This window comes from Dinoponera quadriceps, unplaced genomic scaffold, assembly GCF_001313825.1.
Source record: "Dinoponera quadriceps isolate SergipeBrazil2010 unplaced genomic scaffold, ASM131382v1 scaffold520, whole genome shotgun sequence".
Taxonomy (NCBI): Eukaryota; Metazoa; Arthropoda; class Insecta; order Hymenoptera; family Formicidae; genus Dinoponera; species Dinoponera quadriceps.
The window spans coordinates 534,920-559,673 of record NW_014554615.1 but is presented as its reverse complement, the minus strand read 5'-3'; the positions used below and the strand labels follow the sequence as shown (position 1 = coordinate 559,673).

The window sequence follows — 24,754 nt, the reverse complement described above, 5'->3', positions numbered from 1 at the left end:
AAATTTCAGGCTAGGTTATATTTCACACGATCTCACGTACGAAATGGAGGACATAACAAGCTGCATCCAACATCTCTATCTCGGAATATTGCACCATTGTTACAGTAACGAGGACATTTTATGTCTTTTAATCAGCTTCTCGACTGCTCGCCGGACGATCGAAGCGTTATCGTCAGCGCACAATGAAAGTAATAATGCGAATGATAAAATGAGATTGAAAACGCCCACCATAGTAGTTAACGACCTAAAAAAAATCGCGATTGTTACGAATCGTGCTAATATCCATAGAGACGTGCTCGTGCCGTACATTACATTCCTGACCCGATGATATCGAGCTTATCGCGCTTTAGGGAATTGTTAGGTTGTATATAGCACGTGATATTGTATTTGATTCCAAAGCCGAATAAATGATTATGGACATATCACCTGGAATATTCGCTCCAATGATTAACAGTGAATGGCCGTTTACAAATGTCTATGGGATTTTGTAACGAAACGTCTTTTCTCGACGATCATTCATATGCGATCCAACGTAAAAATTTCTACTTTTTATTACACGTTACAAATCATTTACTACACTTCAACGTTCCTTCATTTATATTCATTGTCTACAAGCTTTATAGGAAACCATACTAATTACCTAGCTGTCAGCGCAAAAAACGGCGTCCCTACTGTTACGTCGAATCCAGTTCAAGTAATCCGTGATTTTCACGTATACACCTGGTATTCCACGTTTGGCGCAACCGATACCCCAGGAAACTACACCTGTCGGAAAATGAAAGAGAAAATAATTCCGCATACTTGTGAATTGGATTGAATCTTGCGCTATGATTTATAAATATATACGTATCTCTATATACAAATATATTAAAAATAATATTTATAATTTCAATTATGAGAAACACGAAAGTTCTACACGAAAACACATTCGATGATATTCTTACCGATCATTTCGTATTTGCCGTCTAGCCTTCCGTACAAAAGAGGTCCGCCGCTGTCACCCTGAAATTTTGAATGAAAAAGTAAACGCCATCTCTGACGTAATTAATATCACATATTTATTAAATGGAAATATGTGTATTTAAACGATTCGAGTATTATTTTACTTACTCTTATATATTTATTAAGATATAGATGGGTATATGTTATAATTATAAGTTATATTTGTTATAATTAATAAATTAATAAATTAATAAATTAATAAATTAATTATAACAAATATAACTTATAATTATAACATATACCCATCTATATCTTAATAAATATATAAGAGTAAGTAAAATAATACTCGAACGAATAAGCAAGAATTCCTAATATTGTGTATATAGGTGTGATAAGAAAACGAAATAACGAGATCGCGTTGATAACGAAACTGTATTGTAGTGATAATAGTCAAGTTAATGATAACATATCACGATACCTGACAGGCATCGGTGTCATCATTGTAAGCACATATCATCGATGTTGTCACGTGTTCGCCGAACGAAGTGTTCCTGCACCTTTCGTGAGACATAATTTTCAGAGTAGCCTGACGCAGAAATCTGGAGGCGTCGCCCTTAGTGGTGACACGTCCCCATCCGATAACTTGAGCATTGTGCCCCGTATAATCGGAACCTATCGTCGATATATTTCTATTAATTTTTCTTAGACTCATCAAAAATTACGATAAAAAAAGAGAGGAGGACAGAAACAAGAAAAGTATCTTCAATTCAAGTGCTCGTTAACACGTTGACTGCCAACTACGAGATATCTCGAAGGTTGTTTACTTGCCCAGGACGTCAACTACGAGTTATCTCGTCGCTTCATTACTTGATTAAATCAAATTGGCTTCTTAGACCAGAATCGTGAAAAGTTCCGTGGCAGTCAACGTGTTAAACGTGTCAAACGGAAAAAGACTACAAAAGGTAAACCTTTGTGCGGTAGGCAGACGGGTTTCACATTTTCATTGAATTGCACCGGGGCTTTCAATCGAATCAGTGCAATGTCGTTCGTATCGTGAATGTAATCACTCTCGAAGTCTTCATGTATAATCACTTTATCGACCTCAGCTAATATTCCTTCGTCCGCTCTCTCGATGTCGTGCATTCCCAAACCAAGTGAGAGATCGGCTTGACTCGTCCTGTGCGAAACGGAAAGAAACGTACAGGAATCGAAATAGTTCATCGCTACATGTGACGTGTGTTCGTCTTGTGAACAAAGAATATATTTAAATGATTTATTATTTCTATATATTATTCTGTAAAAACACGCGAGATTTGGTGAAATTTCGGTAGCGTCTGAATAAATTTTCTGAGAAGTTTTACGACGACAATTGTCACTCTTAATTGTCGTTGATGTAAGCAAGAATAGGTAGGATACCATCGAACGCAATGCCCAGCTGTGAGCACGTATCTGTTGTTGATCAAAGTGCCGCCGCAATGGAATTGATCCCCGTTGAATATCGCCACCACCCAAGGAAACAGGTGCGCTATTGTGATAATGCCACCGACGATACGATTCGATATTCCTCCCGATTCTCCGCACTCTGTCGCGAAAAGGGAAGGAGCAAATCGATTAAAAGTCCGATGTGCAATGCACACGTGAAAGTTGATAGAAAAGCGCATAACGTTATTATACGAACATTGCACACCTTTATGCAAATCGATTGCAAACTTTAGAATTGATATTCTCTCGGAAAATCTCATTCGAGCGTTATTATTCGCGTTATTATAACTTCGACGTTTCCATAGTCAACTTAGCACGTTGACTGTCACAATTATTCTCATTATTTTTAAATGTTCATTTTTATTGTGATTATCTCGAAAGTCTGAATTACGAAAATTATGGTAAATGCAATTCATTATGCATTTATTCGTTAACTCGTTTCATTTGACGTTCTCCTATTAATAAATCAAATTAAATTAAATTATATATATATTTGTTATATACAACTGGCACGTTTTATAATAAACGAGATTCGGCAATATTATAGCGCAGTTCACTGATAATCTCGTAGCAGTCAACGTGTTAATCTTTGAGCTTAAACGTAAGTGTGAAGTTGTATTTCGTAAAACTGATAGATAGACAAATTTAGTTAATTGAACTCGGAGTTGAACAATCACAATTTAATTTAGTTAATTGAATCAGAGCACGAGAAATGTTCTCGGAGAGTAATCGCCGAGGCACAAAGGCTGGAGTCGAATTAGTCGAATTGAAAAGAGAAGTTCGTTCTGATCGACGATCTAAAAGGAGATTGTTAATGTTATTGCCCGATCGCACGATTTTCGAGCGAGCTTCACGTTGCGCATGGCTACTTGCGTAAATTCCGCCTCGATCATTACCGCACTCCATATTCACTCGTACCACCAGCGGACGATTCGACGAGCATTCTGCCTGAAAATGAGCGCAACATAATTACAATCGGTGCGTCGTGTCGATTATCGGCCCATACGTCCGTGATAACTTTTTTAATTACTCTCTCAACGAACGTCTAGGATTAGCAGAAGAGCACCGATGGCCAGGCTCAGTCGCGGCTTCATGCTTGCACGAGACTTTCTATCCGCTTTTTTTCCACCTACTGAAAACGGAGCGCGGCGGTGACTGACTACGACGTCGTGAGCACGTTAAACTATGTACTTGTAGCCGTGAGTATAACAACGAGAATCAATTCCGACGCCGTAGTTTCACGTCACTCGTATCGCCTTGTCGACGTATAATAACGCGAGAACCGTGAACCAATAAAACCGCTATTCCCATTAAAGCACGGCACATCTCACGGCAAATTCTACCGTATCATCAGCCTGATCGGCAAGCCACGAAAAGAAGTCTGACTCTCTGTAACTCAAATCAGCGGTGGAAGAGAAAGATTCTCGTAGGTCTTTAAGAATGTATTGCCCATTAATGCTGCATGTAATTTTTTTATAATTTTGTCATTATTTTGACTTAGAGACGATCCTTTAAAAAATTTCACCGCGGAAGCTTTCGCAGCGTATTTTGCGCTTATCGATGATACAATTTCGCAGTTAATTAATGTCCTTCCTATGCATATCCGGTAGTTGAAATTTTCTTGAAAAATTGCGTATTGGCACATTCGTTTGCGTAGGGTTCGCAGATTTTACGGTCGCCGCTTGCTCACCCTCGAAAGCGTTATATATTGCTCGCGAAACTGCGGAAACGTGTTACGAAGGTATGGCCGATAAATTCCTAGGGCTTCTCCTACAGGCGATTGTGCCCGTTGTCAAAGTCAGTGCGCAAAAAAGAAAGATGGAGATTTAAAAGCCCGTGCACACGCGCGTGAAAAGGGGAGGATCGGAGAACAGCCGCCTCTTCTCCGTAACTCCTGGACTCATGATGCGACGAGTTTGCATACGTACGAGCGATCTCGCGAACAGTAGCGAAAAGTGACGTTGCGACTCACGGTGAATGAATGTTGCAATTCGCGTTGCAACGGGCATTATGATCGTCAACGTAGGTAGCTTCGACGTGAGCATCTTGAGTGAACGGGTTTATCGAACAGCGAGTCATCGTTCTTTTACCTCGGCCCAGATGCCCACGGACGTCGACACGGCAGATATCATATCGTGGACACCGGTGGTCAGGTATATCTGAGAGTTGCAATTTACGAGTTTGGATAACACACAATGTGGTCGTCGAGGCCTTGGTTTTATGCGGCACGGCAACGCCGATAGCCCTTCGACGTGTCGTCGAAGGGCCATCAACACCTGCGCTCAAGTGTGCGAGGGATTCGCAAGAACAGATAAGAGAGAATCTAGGTTTACCGTTTGCGAAGCAAACAGCGAAAACGGAGCTCGTTTATTTCGTCGTTAAATACGCTCGTTCACAGCTTTCACGGTGACCGTCGCAAAAGCAGGATCGCGCGAGGAGATTATCAGCGCCAACAATATCTGGAGTCGCGTTTCGTTATCTGCAATATCCACGAGACCATTCGCGAGACGTCCGTGTAGAAATCCGGGGTGTTCACGTCGGCGCATAAATATCCGTTCGAAGTGATCCCTGCAAAATAGGTTTTGTTAATTTTCCGCCGGTCGTCCGATCACCCAATCTGCGTCTCGCACTACTGACCTATTAGGATGTGTTTATAATTCTCGCTTACTAACTGAAGAGGACCGCCGCTATCGCCCTGAATTTCAACTGTGATTAATCTCACGTATAATTTTCGGATGACCCGGTATTAACAAAAATTCGAAAACCCACGCGTATATAAAAGAAAATGTTGCAATTGCTTATTTACCCCACAAGTCCCGCGCGGTACCGTCATATGACCAGCGCAGATTAAACTCGATACCTTGGTAGGACATTCTTTTCTCTTAAACAACGTTAAATCGGCGACACGTAGGCCACAATTGTTATTATATAAAGAGTTATCCTCTGAGAATCCCCAGCCAAGTGCTGATAAAGAATGCCCTCCGAATTTGGAGACTACGTCTAGTCCTATGTGCGGATAATTATAAGCAAATATTAATAATTTCGTTTAGTATTTGTCAAGAAATGCATTTGTGAGATAAATTATCGTGATTACCAGATTTTGGCAAACAAATTGGCTTGACGTATTGGTTGAAGGTAATCCTCATCATCAATTTGACCAGCATAATATCAGCGAAGTTCGTTTGTCTGTCATAACTCGGATGCGGGAAAATCTCCTCAACAGAAAAGATTGTAGTTGTTTCGTCCCACTGGCACGAACTGTGAGTGCCGACAGATACTTTCAGATCATCTTTATCGAAACTGTAGGATGTGAATTTGTCTTTAGTCGTTCTTACAACTTAAGAGCTGAATGTATAGATCTATTAAATATGAGGAGAAAAGATTTTTACGTACATACAATGTATACATACCCAAAAGGGATGCAGTGAGCCGCTGTTATCACGTAACGATCGTTTATAACTGACGCTCCGCATATATGTTGACCTGATCTGTTGACGCTTATGATACTGGCCATCCAAGGAAATTCATTTCTATAAGCTTCCCTTCCCCCAATTATTCTAGACGCTGGCCGAAATAGGTCTTTTCTACCGCATTCTAAAGCATGATAATCGTATGAATAATATCTTCATGACAATTACACAGATGCACGATGTCGATACTAATATTAACAGCTTTTATATTAAAACGACACATGACGATATTGAATGTTCAGCAAAAAAAAATCTATTATTCTTGTGTCCTTTCGACGACTCAGTCATGGAACAAATCTTACCACATCCATAATTAGCATCTACGTGATACGTATCCGTTGGCTGATTCCCTCGGTTTCGCGGCCAAGCGTTTGCGCATCCAAGTATCAAAAACGATAAACTGATTAACATAAAGTACTGCATGTGTAATGTTGAAGGAGCACTCGCGACTTCTACGCTAAGGCGTGTCTCACTGAACTGACACATGTGACACTAACATATTTTATAGGTTGACATCCATGTGCATAAGGAAACTACCGTGAATTGCGGACGTGGTTTACGTTAATAATACTTAGATAAGATAAGGTTAACAACTGTCCTTTTTTCTAAACGTCACCTAAAACGTCATTTGAAAGAACGTCATGTGAAAACGAACGTCATGTGAAAATGATATTAGAAAATTGTTAAATAAGGCTTGCACAATTTAAGCGTGTGATTTCTGGTCTAAATTTTGAGTTTAGATATTCAAGTAAACATACTGCGATTCGTGCTTTACGGCGTCAAAATTTTCTTATTTAAAAAAAAAGCTATGTACTCTGATTATATTAATGTAAAATAATTTATTTTTATATATGTGCGCATAAATATAATATAATAATTGTGATTATTATATACACATGTGTGGCACATTTTTGGTTTGTTGCAACTCGGCAATAAAGACTATTTCGCGTGCTTTCTAAAATGTAGCGGTGGAGATAATAATAACAATGAATAACAATGAATACTTCGATATTAGATAATAATATTCTGGCAACATTATCGCGGGATCGATTGTTATCATTTTGTACAGTAACACGCATCTTTAGTGTGCTGTAGTATCCAATCAAGTCGAGACCCCACTCTCGTAAAGACAGTTGGTCCAGGAGTATTGTCGCATTTATTCACGTTTGGAATAATACCTGTAATGCACAGTACATTTTATCAATAATATATATTTTGTCAAATTAAAAAATTTTTTTAATTTCTAGATGAGAAATGTTTTCTTCCTTTTTTTTTTTAAATTATTTGTGATGTTTACTATACGAGTATCTTTACAAATACATCGTCATCATTGTACCTCTCAATATAAATTCGATATATTATATTTGCATTTTAATATTTGTTATTTGTATAAGTTAGCTACAGTTGACGAATGGCCGTACTTACCAATGAGGTCATAAATTCCAGCGTATGAACGATATTGCAAAGAAGATCCGACGTCATTCTGTAAGTGAGTAACACTTTTAATATGATACATAATTGAATAATTATTAAATTATTAAATCGTCCACGTTTCGTAATAAATTTATCGCAATGTATGAAAATTATTGCATTTAAACAGAGAGAAAAAATTTAAATAGAATATTTCAGAATAGTACAAATATAAAATGTTTAATACAGAGAGAAAAAATTTAAATAGAATATTTCAGAATAGTACAAATATAAAGATGTTATATAATTTTTTATGACATTTCGCGTGGCTTATTAAATTGATATGCACATAGTTCAAAACTGTAATACGATACACGTATAATTCTCTTACCTCGCACACAAGAGAATTTGTACCAACAATGCCAATGCATCCGTAATCGTCGTTAAAATTCATCGAATTTATTCCTGACTTAATACATTCGTTATATCCTAAAATAGGAAGTCCCAGTTTTCGCGGTCTACACGTTCGAATGTCGCCGCTGTCGTTGAGTTTGCGTACGGTCCAACCTACTAAAGTGCCAACTTGGCCAAGATAGGTCGATCCTAATAATATAAAAAATAGATTTGAGTGTATAATTCCCCGGGATCTCATAAGCCACTCTTTCTTTCTTTTGCCATCGTTAACTCGCACTGTGCGTCACGAAAACAGACCTGGGTTGGGTAGGCATATCGGTGATATCCTCTTCTCGAATTTGGTCGGCCGACTTAGACGAATTAAAGCCAAATCCTGAGAATGTGCATCCGGATTGAACTCTGGATGCAAAATTATGGATTCGACACTAATATTCACCGACGAAATGTCAAACGTACATCGGTCGTATTCTCCCAAAGATACTTTTATTTCTGGTGCGGTTGCTCTGTTAAGAGGGACGTTAATTGTATTTTGAATGTCAAGAAAAAAAAAACACGATTATTAAAGAAACGATATTGAAGATTATAATCAGCACAATATTCAGTAACAGCGACTACCACATGAAAGCATCCGTGGAATCGACGTGGAATCGACTTACTTACATGGATTCCACGTCGGTTACACGTGGATGTTCTCATCAGGTAAAACTTCATTAATATGTACTAACCCAACTAGCTCGCTAGCTGCTGTCATGACGTAACGATCGTTTATCAGCACTCCGCTAACTAATAATCCGGAGCTTGTGTGAATATTAGCGAGCCAGGGGAACTCGTGGGATTCCGTATTCTCACCGCCCAATAATCGCGCTGCTTTACGATTTGTTCTGCCGCATACTGCAAAAAATATCTCATGACTTGATTAGAGTTTAATACAATATATTTAATTATAAGCTATTAGAGCAACAGAGTTTCTTAAATTCACGGTTTTTCCACCGAAGATGATCCGGGTAAGGACCGAAACGTCTGGATGTTTATAATATTATTATTAACTATTGTTATTAACGTCAATGCAACTTAATACAGACATGTGATTTATATAAACTAAAAATTGATTAAAGATGTAGCACTAAAAGATCCGTGCTTGGCCCTTGTTACTCTTAATATTTATTAAAAATTACTTACAGCAGGCGCCACAAGTCCGGAATCTCCCGAAAAGCAAGTCCAGAACGCCGCGTTCATGTCTGAGGCCAGCCCAATTTTCTATCTGGTTCGCAAAGATATTTATAAATGTTTATACATTTACGATTCTCTTTTTGATTCTAATAGTAATTTTTATTTTTTCGAGTTCTCTTCCGCGAGAAAGATATTCGTTCGGAATGAAAATTGATTTATCCATATTCTCGAGAGAGAAATTCTGAAAACAGCTTATAATAGTAATAATCGTGAAGTAAATTAATATATAAGGTGGAAGATAAGGCAAACACTTACGGAAGAATCGATGACGTTGCAGTGAGTTGTCCCCAAATTTATCGCCGAGATGCAAACAAGGTATTTAACGAAGTCTTGCAGCTTCATGACTTTACTGTCGGTAGTCGAAGCGGTACTGGTCTCGTTTAAGCAACTTGTTTGTCTCGCATAGCGGTACTATCGTCGCCCGCATCCCAGGAACCTCCCAACATCGTAAATAAAGAACGAGCGTCCCATGTTCGCACCCAACTTCGTATTCGCTTTGTACGTTTCATTTTGGTCTGAAGCGCGGTAGTAACCGGTCTGTCGATACCGTTAAACGTTTCCCGGTATCGCGAAATCCTTTTGATTGCCGGCAGCACGAGATTTAAGAATAAATTTTGCACAAGTGATATAAATTTTTGCATCTATCTTCTTTGAGATATCATTTAACACTTTTAATATTTATAATGAGATTCATGATCACTACGCTTTTAGCATTGTAAAAAGAAGTCGCATTTTGTAGAGATGTGACAAATAATGTTTATAAAACTTTAAAAGCTTTTTATAAAATTCTAATAAAAAATTAAACAACACTGCAGAAACTTATATTCGTGAAATAAGTTCTATTTTTTTATCTTATATCTTTAGTGATATTTATGAATACTCTCACCAGTCCATCCGAAGTATCAGCGAAATGAAAACGTCAGCAAAATACGAGTCGTGGGAACGACTCGTGAATATTCAGTATCAGGATTTGCCAAAACAGCAGATATGTAAAAGCATTTCGTGATTCGCATGCAAATTTTTATTAAGTATTTTTCCTATATAAAAAGTACCGTAACAATAAACATTTCTTTATAAAAAAGTATGACACCGATAGCTTAAGTCTATAATCTCGATCTCACTATATGTAATTTGATTGATTTTCTCCACAGTGAAAAATTAAGTATCTTAGCCTTTGGCTATTTTTTTCGCAATTTGAGCGAAATATTGTATGGTGCATTATTCATTCCGTAAACTTTCTTTTCTCAACGACCTAACAATCTTACGATATATTTCTTCGCGACGTTGTTTCTCTCGACAGGTTTTTTATCCACTGCTGTTCTATCGTTTAACAGATATTAAATAACAGAAGACATAATAACACAATGTACTTAATAATAATAAATTGATATTGTACGAAAACTCATATCAAATATTCTCGACAAATTTACGTCGGTCGGTCGCAAATCCGGACACGATATCACTCTAGTCGCTAAACTTACGGCGCGATTTCAGAACGTATTTTACAACAGTACGTACAAACAATCTCTGTGCTCTGTCATATGTCCAACTACGTGGCAGCCTATAATCACATTCAGTTATGCTCGCAGAAGCAACCGTCCTTTGAATTCTTCAAGATCCAATCCATGTAACGCGTGACTCTCGTGTATACACCTGGATATCCAGGTCGCGCACAGCCATTACCCCAGGACACGACGCCAATGAGTTCGTACTTTTTATCTTCGCGCTCCGCTATCAGAGGTCCTCCACTATCTCCCTGTAATATAAAAAAAAAACTCGCATTACTTACTGTGCATTTGCCTTAATAATGCACAGTACATAACACATCGTAATCGTGTCGTTAGACTGTAAAATTAGAAGGATGTACTATTTCTGTTCTACATAATATATGATTATTAATATCATATAGATATCATATAGAGTAAACAATGTTCTGTTGAAAGCGGTTCACTGAAATGTATGTTACTTTAACATCGGTATTGAAAAATACACAAATATAATACTAAATTCACCTTATTAACATAGTTAAAATTTTGAAATATTCACCTTGTTAAAGTAACATCAAACTTCAGTGGACCGTTTTTAACACAAGATTTTTTACTATACGTATTGCACATAATAATATTGATATTAATCCATCGTAATATCTTTTCAGCAACTTTTATCATAATTACATTTCCCGTTTCAATTTTGCTATGAACGTACATGGCAAAGATGACAAGTTCGTTACCTGACACGAGTCCTTTTTTCCTTCCGGATAACCCGCACATAACATATTGTCCGAGATCATTCGAGGACTGTAGCTGGTGTTGCGGCAATCCTGAAGGCTCATGACAGGTAGTTCCACTTCCTGGAGAAGGCAGGACGGTTTGCCGTCCTCCTGCAGCGTACCCCAACCCGACGCGACCGCGTTTGTCCCTTCGTACTGTTTATCTGAAATGTAATTTCACGTCGTGCGCTAAGACAAATGCACGGTGGCGAAAGGGCAGCCGGCTGCAAGTTGTGAAATATTTGCTCAGATCATTTGTTCGGTTGTATAATGTAATCGTATGCATATACGATATATTTCTGGAGTCTGTTGTGTACGTTATCGGTGCGCGAGTACACGTATATCGCGAACGAACAGCGCTCACGAATGTGTCGCGTCGCGACGCGTTAACAAATTCAGGGGGGATTATCGCGTGCGCTCGAAATGCAAATTTAAGTCCTCAATTTCAGAGAAATCTTCTTTATTACGCAGTTATGCACCGCAACGGTGCATTACACCCGACCCGACGGTAGGTACCCGTATACCCGACTGATTTATGACTCGGCTATCGCATAATCGTCACGTAATGAGCAACACGACGATTAGTCGCGGATCGCGCATGGAGTATTGTCCAATATTACGCTTGATCATGAGAAACTGCATCGGCCAAAATTTATGATCGCGGACACGCCAATTGAATATCATTCAGGCCTGAAATTGTGAACGATAAATGTCGAAAGTGGACTCGGCAATTCGTCATTCTTAAGATAAAGTCCACAATGGACACGTGATAGACGAAAGCGGGTCGCCATAATTTAAGATAGTTGTAGCACAAAATGAATTTTTTCAGAATTCGTTGAAACTCGAATATATATACATTTAAATGTGACCGAATTATAAGTAGATCGATTATTTCGAAAGCTGATATATTCATTCGGAGATATTTGTATCTGAAGATGACACTTTTTATACGTATTCCTTGAGATTAATGTCCTATTTTTAACTTCTATTTTTAATTTCTTCTAAACCACATCTAGGCTTTTAATGAAAAACTACTACTGTGATATTAAGAACCGGCATAGAGAGATGGTACATAAAAATTTTAGAATTATGGACCAATTATTTTTTCAATCGCACGATTTACTGGAGTCGTATCTCATTATACGTCTGTAGATAAAGATGAGGAGAAAAATACTAGGCACTTACCTAACATCGATGGCAAGCAAATCGGCCGTATCGTGTCGCTCAATGGTATTCTTTCATTCAGACGGAGGAGCGCAATGTCATTGTCGAAATTTAGGAAGCTGAAATCACCGGTCATGACGCGCACCACGTATCTGGTTTCCGCCCCTTTCTCAATACATCTGTCGTGTTCGCCGAAAGTGACTTTAATCATGAACCACATGAATCTGAAAATAAGACTAGAAGAACCGATCACGTTCGCCTGACAAGCGAGCTTGCGATGAAAAATCAATGAAAATGAATGGATGGAAAGAAATCAGTCGATTTGATCATCCTTTCATTTAATCATTAATTTGCTATCGTGCTAATTCGATAATACGTTATGAAGTTCCTTGTATCAAAAATATGAGACGGGAGCGAACTTGTAACAAGTTCTTCAACAAATTATCTATACCACTACAGCAAGGTCTTAAATAATTTATACTAACTGATGAGATAACATGCAAGTAACTTCAAAACGATAAATTATTCGTGTAGATAATTAAAAATTCTAATCGTTAATATGAGGTCATTTAGTATTCTTTGAACGTAGTGGGGTTAACGGCACCGAGCATTTTCTTCGTAACATGATACTAATTGAGAATGCAAATATGAAGTTCGACCTGTTTGCCTATCTAGTAGATGATATCAACAGCACGAGTAACGATATAGCACGAATAACGAGTAAGATATTATGCTTATACAGTTATACTAATTGACCATGGAAAGCTAGCCTCAGTGTATTCACTTACTTCGTATATTTTATATGGAATTCAATTTTGGAAATATATAATTTCCGTAACACTCGTTAAGTGTGAAATAGAATTTACTCGTTCGAGTTTCAGGAATGTTTCGGCTCAGAGAAAATCGTTAAACGATTAAATATCAAAAAGGACTTTTACGACATATGTCATACAACAATTAGGGCTAAGGTCATTAATAAAAAATATTAATTTCACCCTTAATGTGCGAAATACTTCGAAGCTGTACTTACCCTTTCACACAGTGCGCGGCCGTGAGCACGTAGCGATCGTTTATAAGCGTGCCTCCGCAATAAAACTTGTTTAGGTACGATAATCTAGCCATCCATGGAAACTCATTCATACTCGTCGTCTGGCCTCCGACTATACGACTTTCCTCGTTCCGTAGTCCGCAACCTAGATAGCATCGGTTGTTGTGTAGTATACTTTTTTTCTCGGCGCTAACCGCTACTCTCGATGAAGATAAGCCCGACAATATGATCATTAAAGTTACTCACTACAGTAGCAAGGCGCAGGTGGCTCATCGGAGGAAGGCGGCTTATTGCCGAAGAGTCCGAAGAAATTTTTCATTTTGTCACCGAATACGCCGGCCTGAGATCAAAGTGACTACGTAATTAACGATCGCTCTCTTTGTGTATTTTATTAATAAAATAATATTTTACAAAGTAATAGACACTTCTGTATTTTCATGTGATGTAGCTTTTATTTGAATAGATAATTTCGTCGTAAACAATATCGAGTGAGTTTTATTGAATACTTTTATTAAAAAGTATTAGAACAATGTTCCGCCATTTAATTTTGTAAAATATATCGCTATTACAAAAAATGCTATCGCTATTACAAAAAAACGAAACTAACCGAAGCTAATTTAATAAAAATTCTAACAGTGTTTGTTCATAAAACTCTAACGCTCACATTTTATAAAGTTCCGCAGAAATGTCTTGGCTAAAGAGATATTATAATGCGATGCATGTCACACGCGAAAATCAATGGAAGAAAGTGCACGGGAAAACTCGATTCTTACCTGACATTTTTCCGTTGTCGAAAGCAGAATAAACAGTAAACCCAAGTAGCACAGACTCTTCATGTTTCTTCCGTGATTCGATGAAACTTTTTAACGTCGATAATTATACACTTTTGACACGGATTCAGTTTCTCTAGATATTTTGAGTGATGGAGTCGCCACGCGGTGGCACCGTCAGGAACGGATCATGAACATGTCCCTGACTGAGAGTGACTATCGCCAGTGTCCTACGACGACTGAGGAGGACTGAGGTCGAAGAGGTAATTGCTATTCCGGAAGGGAAGGAGGGTACAGCCGACCGGCTGATACCTGACCAGTTCACATTCAGGGTCGAATCACGGATGACTGTTATTGACCGTCACCAGGGTCACCGAAAAATTATCATATTAAGAGAATCCTGTCGATATTATATTTCTGTTTTGGACAATCTTGCTGTTATAATGGAACTCGAAAAGAACTTCCTCACACTTCTTTCTTTGGTAGTTTATTAACACTAGCTGTCATCAATAAAAAGAGAGACCATGCAATAATTAAAAAATAAACCGAATATTTATTCTTCTTCAATATAAAAAACACGTTTTACCCAATTATATATTAAAAAGAGATCTTTATAAATTTGGTTGTGTTTCTTAGTGAAAACGATAAGTAAATCAACAAAACTAAATATGAACCAGGCTATTTGAAATGATAATCTGTAAAGAAGCTTCTTTGAATATTTATTTAAAGTGATGGAAAATATACTTTCAGGAAATGTATCGATAAATGCGTAACGCACATTCCAAGGTGCAGATGAGAGCGCATGATGCAGGAAGAGAGCAGGAGGAGAGGAAGGAAAGGTCATATATGTGGACGTTCATCTGTATCTTTTTATATGCACATACGCGGTTGATGCGTCATCCGGTACCGTTCGGCCAGAAATTCAGCCGCGGACTATACGTATTAACCACAGTCGCGACAATCAAGTTGCTTATGGAGAACGTAATACCGCTGGTGTAATTATTAAATCTTTGTGTATTTTCACTTCCGATGAAAATGTATGGAATCCTCTGGAACATGCATTTTTGGTGGAATTAATTAGCAACCGGCTGCACCGATCTTGTTATCTCGTGCCCACGGCAAGTTATTTCCTAGAACCGAGTTTCGGCTGAAGAAACAGGTTTTGCAACGGCATAAATTACATTAGTCATCATTAACGACCTGCACTTTTACAAAACAGCAAAAAAATCCGCCAGCCAATAAAACGGCGATATTAAGAATTCGAGCTCCTCCGATTTATAATCGGCGCCATCACAAAAACGTCTATCACTGGAGTGAAATTTGTAAATGTTGGAAGAGAGTGATAAATTGACATGCATTATCACTCAAAATTTATGTACTTTTAAAGATTCTTTTACATTATTGTCGTATATACTACATACGATAATCAATTAACGATCGGTTACCATAAACTACATTGTTTTCTATTATTTACATACTAATTAGAACGGACATGCATAATTCCGAAAAATCAAAATACTGAAATTTGAAAAGCGGAACAATATCCCAGATACAACAAAAGTTACAAACTAAAAACTGAAAACATGCGATTATCCCGAAAAGTCACAATCCCGAAAACTGAATATCGAGACAATCTCCCGAAATATTGGAGGAAATTATAACTTTGCGAAACAACTTAATTTTTTTCTAATATTTCAGGATATCGTCCTGATATTCACTTTTCAGGACTGTGACTTTTCGGGACATGGTCCTACTTTTTGAATTTCGATATTTTCTTTTCGGGAATAAGCATATTTATTCTAATTAGGCGCGACAAAGACGCTTTTGCGCACGGAATATGCGCGCGCGTTGACTTCAGCCCGGTTTGACAGTAAACCGTTATCGGTCGCTGATTATTCCGGAAACGTTCGACCGCTATTCGTACGTGGCCGACGGTGCGCGATGGAAACCTGCGACGCGAATTTTAACCATAGTTGTGCTCTAAATTGTGTACCTGGATTGCAAAAACAAAGTTGCCACACGTTTCTCATACCGTCCACTTTACGTAGTCAAGCTGCGGCTAACATTAACGCTAACATTAATAATGGCCACTATGCAAGGAACTATGCTTAATTATATATATTAGAACGATCGATCACTAAGTAAATTTCCTTTTTTTTTCATATAAATAATAACATGAAAAAACGTGTGGTCACGACAGTCAACCGTAATCGCGCGGTGTGTTCCTTTAAGCTTCATACACAAAGTGGAGACGAAAACAGGCCCTCAATTGGCGCACAAACAGCCGTCCTTCATGTTTGCGTGGATCCATTTGAGATACCGGGATACTCTTGTGTAAACCCCGGGGTAGCCAGGTTTTCCACATCCGACACCCCAGGACACGATACCTGTCGGACACGTGTATAAGTTTTTCTTTCTCCCTCCCTCTTTCTCTCGTGCGGTGAAAACATGTTACGACAATGTTTCTAATTATTATTCTTCTAATTATTATTCTCCAAACACAAGGGTTTTTTCTACGATGACTTTGTCCGGAGTATTTGAAGAAAAACAGGTTTGCGCAACGTTTAACGTGCACGTGTGTTTACCTGCTATTTCAAGTTTATCGGCTTCCTGGACAAGAAGCGGACCGCCACTGTCTCCTTGACAGGAATCTTGGCCACCTCGACCGGCGCAGATCATATTGTCAGTGATCCGATTCGCCCGGTACTTCATCTTTCGGCATTGCGACAAACTATATATCGGCACTTGTACTTCGTGCACCTTCGCGGGCAACATGCCTCCTTCCGACGTCCGACCCCATCCCACCACCGTCCCTTCTTTCCCGGCGGGATCAGTATCTATGAAAACGTGTATCGATAATACAACGTACGTGGACGTCATTGTGCGGAGTGTAATCGCGGTTGATCATGTCGTTGATGTACCTGGTTGAGGTAGGCAGACCGGGCGGACCTTCTTCGAGAACTTGACGGATTTACGGAGTCTCAACAACGCTACGTCGTGATTGAAGGAACTTATGTCGAAGTTCCGGTGACGTATCACAGCGCTCACCGCTCTCATTACGGCGACTCCGTCGGTATTCACGTATTGATCGTAATCACCGAGTACTATGCGGATCTTTGACCGCTTCAGTCTAGGGTGTTGAAATTCATTTAATATCATTATCTGTCGCAACTAATGAAACGTATCCGATACGATTGAAGCGTCGATGAAATGGGTCGTTATAATGTTTAAAATTATGTTACAGATTTGAAACGTGCAAAAGGGAGAGTATTATGAGCGCGATATATCGCTTCAATGTTCGGATACTCCAAATTTGGATTGCAGTATTGCTTTACTACTATTTTTTTCACTTTTACCTAGCGTTATAATCTTACGTATAACTTTACGAATAAAGATGTACCTCCGTAAGCAATGGGCAGCTGTAATTACATAATCATTGTTGAGCAGACTAGCGCCGCAGTGAAAACGACCGTCGTACACAATCCTCGCGACCCAAGGATATCTGTTCGGTATGGTAGGACGTCCACCGACAATTCGATTCTCTTGGTTGGATAAGCCGCATTCTAGAATCAACGCTGTATTTAATTTTTGATAAAATTTCGTGACTTATGAGCTTATTCGAGAAAGGACGAATAATATTGCGAATAATAAACGGGAAAAATAATTGACCGATTGCACGATCATAATTTATTTACTATGGATTTATAAAAAAAATGTTTATGTCTCATGAATAATTAATGATGAATAATCGTCATGTACAGTAAAAAATTTTGTATTAAAAACGATCCACCGAAATTTTACTTTAACATGGGGAATGTGTTAATTTAACATTACATTTGCGTACTTTTTAACACATGCCCCATGTTAAAGTAACACCAAATTTCAGTGGACCGCTTTTAACGCAAAATTTTTTACTGCATATGTGAGAAATAATTATTTGTTGTAGAAAAGAAAACATTTTACCACATGTGCAATTTCTCAGCCTCTCCTCGTCCACGTCAGCGCTGCTCGTGATATCGATGCCGAATAAATCGTCGAACAAAAATCTCCCTTTACGAGCTTGCGAATCGCTCGCTTCCTGAAAGAAAGATGTGCAACTGATTGGCGCCGTGCGGCAAGCGCACTCACTTTCCACCGCAAATACGACATAAACGACGGGAGAAAGTAACCATGAGCAGAATTATGGGTCAAGGTCTGGATGGTTAAATTGTCCTCTGGTATTGACTAACTAAATATCTCGTGCGCGTAAGCGTTGCGTGCACACGGTATTTAGGTGAATCTTTTAATGCCGATGAATGATTGATTGCGATTATCACTTATAATAGGATAAAGGAATTCACGTCCCGCAGCTCGTTCACCAAATGGTTTCTGTGTCATCGAACGTTTGTGATCGATTGACTCCGTACGTCGGATAAAGTATTATTATGTAGCCACTTTCCTTTATGTGAGTTTTATATGCTGTTATTACTGTCATTGATCCCGCGACAGATTTTATTCAAAAAGAACGAGAGAGGGACACATCTTCTAATAAATATATTTATCGATGAAACTTGAATCTCTCAGAAGTTAAACAACTTACTTGGCTTTTCTTTAATTTTAAAAAGTTAAGTATATACATTAATCATGTACTAATTCTAATATTAAACTGAAACTAAATTCACAAAAAAATGGAGTCGGTCAATTTGGCTCGTCAGAAATTTAATTATAATATTTATTTACGAATAATATGTGAACAGGGCATAATATATAAAATTATAAATAATATATTAAATAATATATGAACAATGTATCGTTATTTAGTATCTCAAATGTGACAAGAAACTACATTGTTGAGGTTTCCTTTCAGATTCTGGGTTCAAATCGAATTTATTACGTGACAGTTTGGTGTCATCGGAGAACCGATACTCACAGTAGAGCCACCTGGCGCAATCGCGCTAAATCGAAATCCATAGCTGCTGTTCGGTACCGATACGTGAAAGATCACGATCAGGGTCAGGATCAAGGTGTCACCTCGACACGTGTGCAGCGACATTTTCCCATTCGCTCGTTCGCGCTGCGCGAGTGCCGTTCAATTAGCGGGAATCACAGATACGATTCTTCTGTCACATCGATGGAACATCACCGTACACCACGCGTTTCTTTGGATTCCACGGCAAACAGTCATGATATATCGCGCTTGCCAACGAACACTCGGCGACGATGTCGTGCTCTAACCGTCCGGCCGATCGCACGACCGGACTGACCTCCTCTTCGTCACCGTGAATGAATTTCACGGACGAGGCTATGCCGGGATGATCTGCGGAAGATCACTCGGTCGCTCGGTGCTCGGTACGCGCTTTCACCTTGGTTCCACAAAGAAGTCGAACTGATCAACCGGGAGTCAGCCAGTCTTTATGGTGGCGAAGAAAGTTCTTCTTTCACTGTCGCGCTGCCACCGTCGCCACCATCGTCCCATTCAGTACGCACGCTAGAAACGTGGTGGATTCTCTCAATTTGGAATCGGCCGAATGGCCGCGCGTCTTCCTCCTCGCGTAAGAATGCGCAGCACGCACGCCTTCCGGAGCTTTCGCTGTATGCAACATCGTACTTTTCTACTGTGATTTAACAGTTTTCTCGGCTCGCGACTAACCTATGCGATTATGTGTGTTATTAGGATTTTATGACGTAGGGATTTATCGACAGTCGGCAGAGAGAGAGAGAGAGAATATGCAGTTGTCATTCTGTCTATATTATATTATCTTATATTTATAATATAACGACGTTTCTTTAATCCACTATCATTTTAAATTCAATTGGAAGCGGAATATAATAAAAGTTACACTTTGCACATAGTGTTTCGATATAATATAATGAATCATATACTTTTGTCCTCGCAAATTATTTGTCTCTCACCAGCAAAATTCAAAAAGAAATTCATATTATTTCAAACACAATAGGTCGTGTGAATGAATTTTATTCCGTGTGTTTGACATATTTGTTCACATAAAATCACTTTCTCGTCTGTATAAACCTAACGCCATCGAGTTTATGTTATATTAATTTTAATGGATGATATTTTTAGACGTTATTTGGTTTTCCTCATAATTATCAAGATGCATAAAGCTCTTTTCTCTTTTCATTACACATATTTATTACATGTACTTAAATTAAGGAAGAACTCGGCTCTTATAACGGTTCGTAAGTTTCACTAACCCACATTCGTCGTTGAAAGCAAAACGTCTCGGATTGTTGACCTGGTTTTGCTTGTTGTTCATTTGCGTAAACACTCAAATACCGTCGTAGTCATCAGATATTTTCCTTTACTATAATTTTTCTTATGCAACATATTAGTCGTTATTTACATTTCCGTTGTTCTCTCGTTCTTGACGTAACGCAAGGTTAGGATAAGAACTGATTAATACATATTAAATCATACAATAACTACAAACTTATTCCCGGACAATAGTTAACGTATCTTATGTTATATATTGTTAATGTTTCATGCAGCGATAATTCTGCGTGTGCGATCTTTCTTTGCATAGATTATTAAAACTCGATACATATCTAATATGACCGTTTGCTCCTTATTATTTTGTCGTCTTTTAAAAATTATTTTTTTTTTCATAAATTCGTTCTCGACTTCCTTGTTAAATTCTGTCCTCAGTTTTTGCGGCATGTAATCCAAAAACGACATGTAGGACATTACCATAGCTGTCAAAATAATCAGACTTGTTAATATATATAATCCAAATTTAAATAAATTAGATATGGATGAAGGATGCAGAAAGAAAATTTATTATACGAATTGTAATAATTTTCCAATCGAAAATGAAGTTTTCTGCGAGCGGTGCATGCTCAGAGAAAAAAAATTTGTCGGCGGCCAGGTCACTTATTCATCTCTGAACCGTGTTCGACGCTGCTTAACCTCGATGATCGGACAGTTAGCACTGATTTCAATGACCCTAACCATGTCTTTATGCTTATGCTTATATTTCTTTATGATTCTATAACTAAAATTTCGACTCGGGGAAGCATTCACGAAGCGAACAATTACGTATCAAGATAACGTGCGGGAAACTTGCGGGAAATTTTTAATTTCTGCAAAGCAGTAAATAAACGTTCAGAAAACTATCTTTCAGATCAGCCTGAATGATCCAACGGATGATAATCAGCTTCCTTCTAACTCACTGGATACTTATCGCTTCTTCTTCGATTTTTTATATCTTCGATATAAGATTTAATTTTCCGCATGTGATTGTATTAATGTTATTAATATACTTACACAGAAATTTGTGCAAATCTGTATGCATATTGGTTATTTCCCGATAACTACAATGAAGAATATGGAAACCGACATCTTTAACCATTTTTCTTAACTCTTTTTGAGGCTTGGTTGAATGATGAAATGGCGACACAAGATTTTTCTTGTCCTTTGTAAATGCGAAAATAATAATTAATAACGTGTAATTAAGAGTAATTGAAAATTAGTAAGGTATACAAGTGTAAAATATTCACCGGCATGTAGAAAGCATAGCGGGGATTTTGCGATAGTGGAATGAAAACATCAAATAAATCATGAGAAGCTACCAAATTCACAAACATGGTTCCACCGGGTTGAAGCATCTCGTAGATGTTATTAAATGCTTGTCTATTGAACAAAGAAAATAGACGAAATTCAAAAACACACATTTATCATAGTAGTCCTAAGCAAGAAAGTAATTCGTGTGCAAATGATTTTGAATGAATAATGAATTTTGATTAAATATCAGATTACCGTGTATATTATATCTTCGGATGGACATAAATTGCCCCCAAAAATTTACTGAAATTCGAACTACAGAACAATATTCCGAAAAGTCTTAATCGTGAAATTCGAAAACCAAATCAATTTCGCAAAAACACAATTTTCCCGAAATATTGGAAATATGCAGTGTCCCAAAATTCTATAAACCTAAAATTCATATAGCAAAATATTTAAATTTCGGGATTATGACATTTCGGAACATTACTTCATGCTTTAGATTTCAAGACATCGATTTCAAGATAGTTTTTTTTTAGAACAATGCATTTCCATCTATTTTCATTTTTGACGTTATTAAATTAACTGCTTGAAAGTATTTCTCACCGTATATTGCTGCACCAATTTAAAGCGTGAAATGAGAATATATTATTGAATTCGGAAATATATTTCGTGGGAAGACATTTAGTCTGAACATCCAATACTTCAAATACGATTCGCGCGTCTTCACTATACTTCTCATTAGCATACTTGACCATGTCTTTTAAAATGTCCGTACCTACGCAACAAGCAATCGTAAAATTGAGCGATAATTTCGATAAAGTCCGTTTTGCATGATCGCGTATAATTCTCTTACCGATCATTACAGCACTCTTATCAAGAGACGGCAAAGTGATATTTTTGGTAATGTCGCCCGGGCCGCATCCGATGTCCATGCATTTGCCACTCATAGTTTTTAATTCTTCCTCGAATTCGTCCATTAACGCCATCACATTGCGTTTCAAAATTGCATCAGACGATGCGTATTTTGCTGGATTGACCATAATTTTGGCAACTGTGATGTGTGATGTGTGACTAATGTCATTAGCTCATTCCGTCGTTTATATACTATTGAGCATAAGCAGCAAATGACGCAATTGTAATTTACACATATGGAGTACAGGTGCACCAGACATTTTTATCTAGAATTATATCAACAGAATGAAACAAACACTGGAGAATAAAGTTGTCGTGCATTGAATAAAAAGGCATCGCCGAATAAAATGGCATTAATATAATAAAAGGCACCGATAACATGACACTGGATTAATGTTCTGATATCGATACACAATATGATATAATGTGGGAAACTTTATAGAATATATTCATTTTATGTTTGTGTGTACAACAGACAATTTTATTTCACAGAACGCTCTCGCAAGAATTCTGCAACAACCCCTGTTATTTAACCTCAGCAATCGAACAAAAATTGGTAATGTCGGTGAGTTTTGACGATAATATAACAACACATCGTTATAACGTTCAAAATTTTATAATGCCGTATTTATTTATAGGATAACATTTTCATTATTCATTTCGAGATAGCGTTTTTCAGGAATTTGTTTCCGACGTTTTTGTGAACATTCCAGTTCACTTTTTCAAGGTGAGGTTACGACCTGAGAAAAATTATATTACGCTTGAGAACAGTCGACAACAGTGAGTTTATTAACTGTTGATATTTTTTTAAACAGATACGAAATAAATTTTGTAAATATAAAAGCTTGTGTAAAATATGTTTCGATATACATAAATGGGACACAGAAATGGCAAGTTTGAGTTTCAGATGAAACTTAGTTATCTCTACGGATAAATTATTACTTCCTCCATTTAATAATATGCGTCAATATGGTAGTAATGTTCGCTTAATAGAAGTATAAGGAAAAGTGGCAAAGGCAGAAATAAACGCAATAGATAGATAGCGGAAAATTCCTTTCGTAATCAATCACAATATTGATTGTAAGCTCACTATTCACCTCATTTTATGTGCGAGAAACATGCCTTTCTACAATGCTGAGGAGCTTCACTGGAAACATGATGAAAACCCATCGGAATCCTCCGCTTATGTACCATTAAAGTATTATATAATTCATTATAATATCATTAAAATATTATAAACTAAAAAAATGAAATTAAAGTATTATATAATTCATTATAATATCATTAAAATATTATAAACTAAAAAAATGAAATTGTTTAACACTTTGAAGCCTTAATGATGATGTATTAATGGGATCTTGGACAATTTTGATGTCCAGAAGAAAGGGGATAGATATCCGATGTTCTATGAAATATTGGGAACGGCCGAAACCCGAGAATAAGCCGATAGCGGAAACGTGTAAAATTAACCCCTTAACCTCCAACTACGTGTGAGACACGTGGTCTTGTATTCGGGCTAAAACTGATTATTACGGGTCTCGCCTGTGGTACATCGGTCGAGCCAAATGTAAATATTACGGGCATGACCCCTGGTGCAATGATCGGGCCAAATGTAAATATCAAGGGCATGGCTCGTGGTGCGACGGTCGACGTGGTGCGACGGTCGCAACAGCATCAAAATTAAGGCCATCAAAACCTTGTAAAGTTTGCACAAAAAATAAAAAAACGTCCTGGAACAACGTGGGAGTGCATGAGGGGCAAAGTTCCATTACATGTACCAATATGTTTCGAACGATATCACACCATTGAAGATTATTAATTTTTTGTTATTAATTTTTGTATAAATGCTAATTACGTGAATTGCTAATTTATTCAGGAATTGCAGATAAATGTTATTGATTTATGTTATATTTTAGTGATTGATAATAAACCTTTTGTGGTATATTTACCACAATTATTACATCAGGCTGTAATTACTTATCAAATATTCCACAAAATTAAACTAGTTGTATCTTACACATGTATTTACATTCCGTAAGTTGTGCGCGTTTGGTACAACTTAGGACCGATTTGCTGAACCGTGGAATGGCTCGAAAGCTGCGCGATCTTGTTTACGTTTTGGACCCAGGCTGTTGGAATGTA

At 37.7% G+C, this 24,754-nt stretch overlaps 4 protein-coding genes across 4 annotated transcripts; all 4 read right to left on the bottom strand.

Moving 5' to 3' along the window:
* Nucleotides 1-640: 640 nt before the first annotated feature.
* LOC106740569 (trypsin-1-like) lies at nt 641-6,349 on the bottom strand. The gene is made up of 8 exons (XM_014611747.1): nt 6,197-6,349; nt 5,835-6,018; nt 5,519-5,724; nt 2,359-2,524; nt 1,911-2,119; nt 1,421-1,614; nt 945-1,002; nt 641-765 (listed from the first exon to the last, which is right to left on the bottom strand). The coding sequence occupies exons 1-8, from the start codon at nt 6,315-6,317 to the stop codon at nt 641-643; spliced, it is 1,263 nt and encodes a 420-aa protein (XP_014467233.1). The 5' UTR covers nt 6,318-6,349.
* A 465-nt stretch (nt 6,350-6,814) lies between these two features.
* On the bottom strand, nt 6,815-9,290 carry LOC106740570 (vitamin K-dependent protein C-like). Its single transcript, XM_014611748.1, has 7 exons — nt 9,204-9,290; nt 8,898-8,979; nt 8,444-8,609; nt 8,016-8,221; nt 7,696-7,907; nt 7,320-7,377; nt 6,815-7,072 (listed from the first exon to the last, which is right to left on the bottom strand). The coding sequence occupies exons 1-7, from the start codon at nt 9,288-9,290 to the stop codon at nt 6,951-6,953; spliced, it is 933 nt and encodes a 310-aa protein (XP_014467234.1). The 3' UTR covers nt 6,815-6,950.
* A 678-nt stretch (nt 9,291-9,968) lies between these two features.
* On the bottom strand, nt 9,969-14,349 carry LOC106740572 (trypsin-1-like). The gene is made up of 6 exons (XM_014611749.1): nt 14,203-14,349; nt 13,676-13,769; nt 13,412-13,574; nt 12,403-12,605; nt 11,179-11,381; nt 9,969-10,704 (listed from the first exon to the last, which is right to left on the bottom strand). Exons 1-6 carry the CDS (start codon nt 14,263-14,265, stop codon nt 10,522-10,524), a joined length of 909 nt encoding a protein of 302 aa, XP_014467235.1. The 5' UTR covers nt 14,266-14,349; the 3' UTR covers nt 9,969-10,521.
* A 1,410-nt stretch (nt 14,350-15,759) lies between these two features.
* LOC106740563 (serine protease hepsin-like) lies at nt 15,760-22,993 on the bottom strand. The gene is made up of 9 exons (XM_014611738.1): nt 22,858-22,993; nt 22,554-22,751; nt 22,304-22,475; nt 21,694-21,826; nt 18,163-18,352; nt 17,600-17,762; nt 17,121-17,329; nt 16,785-17,036; nt 15,760-16,586 (listed from the first exon to the last, which is right to left on the bottom strand). The coding sequence occupies exons 1-9, from the start codon at nt 22,991-22,993 to the stop codon at nt 16,465-16,467; spliced, it is 1,575 nt and encodes a 524-aa protein (XP_014467224.1). The 3' UTR covers nt 15,760-16,464.
* Between the last annotated feature and the right edge of the window lie 1,761 nt (nt 22,994-24,754).

Bases quoted from the DNA above. Each gene is read 5' to 3' on its own strand.
- LOC106740569 (XM_014611747.1), bottom strand. From the start codon at position 6,317: ATGCAGTACTTTATGTTAATCAGTTTATCGTTTTTGATACTTGGATGC. The intron at 5,725-5,834 runs GTATGTATACAT...CACATCCTACAG, and splicing joins GCTCACTGCATCCCTTTTGG to TTTCGATAAAGATGATCTGA. The intron at 1,003-1,420 runs GTATCGTGATAT...TCAAAATTTCAG, and splicing joins ATGACACCGATGCCTGTCAG to GGTGACAGCGGCGGACCTCT.
- LOC106740563 (XM_014611738.1), bottom strand. From the start codon at position 22,993: ATGTTATCGGTGCCTTTTATTATATTAATGCCATTTTATTCGGCGATG. The intron at 22,476-22,553 runs GTAAGAGAATTA...CTTGTTGCGTAG, and splicing joins TAAGAGTGCTGTAATGATCG to GTACGGACATTTTAAAAGAC. The intron at 18,353-21,693 runs GTGAATATTTTA...CTTTCTCCCGTC, and splicing joins GCTATGCTTTCTACATGCCG to GTTTATGTCGTATTTGCGGT.
- LOC106740570 (XM_014611748.1), bottom strand. From the start codon at position 9,290: ATGAAGCTGCAAGACTTCGTTAAATACCTTGTTTGCATCTCGGCGATA. The intron at 8,610-8,897 runs GTAAGTAATTTT...TATTTTTTGCAG, and splicing joins CCGGACTTGTGGCGCCTGCT to TATGCGGCAGAACAAATCGT. The intron at 7,908-8,015 runs GTCTGTTTTCGT...TTATATTATTAG, and splicing joins GATATGCCTACCCAACCCAG to GATCGACCTATCTTGGCCAA.
- LOC106740572 (XM_014611749.1), bottom strand. From the start codon at position 14,265: ATGAAGAGTCTGTGCTACTTGGGTTTACTGTTTATTCTGCTTTCGACA. The intron at 13,575-13,675 runs GTGAGTAACTTT...GATGCTATCTAG, and splicing joins ACCTGCGCCTTGCTACTGTA to GTTGCGGACTACGGAACGAG. The intron at 12,606-13,411 runs GTAAGTACAGCT...TCTTATTTTCAG, and splicing joins GCCGCGCACTGTGTGAAAGG to ATTCATGTGGTTCATGATTA.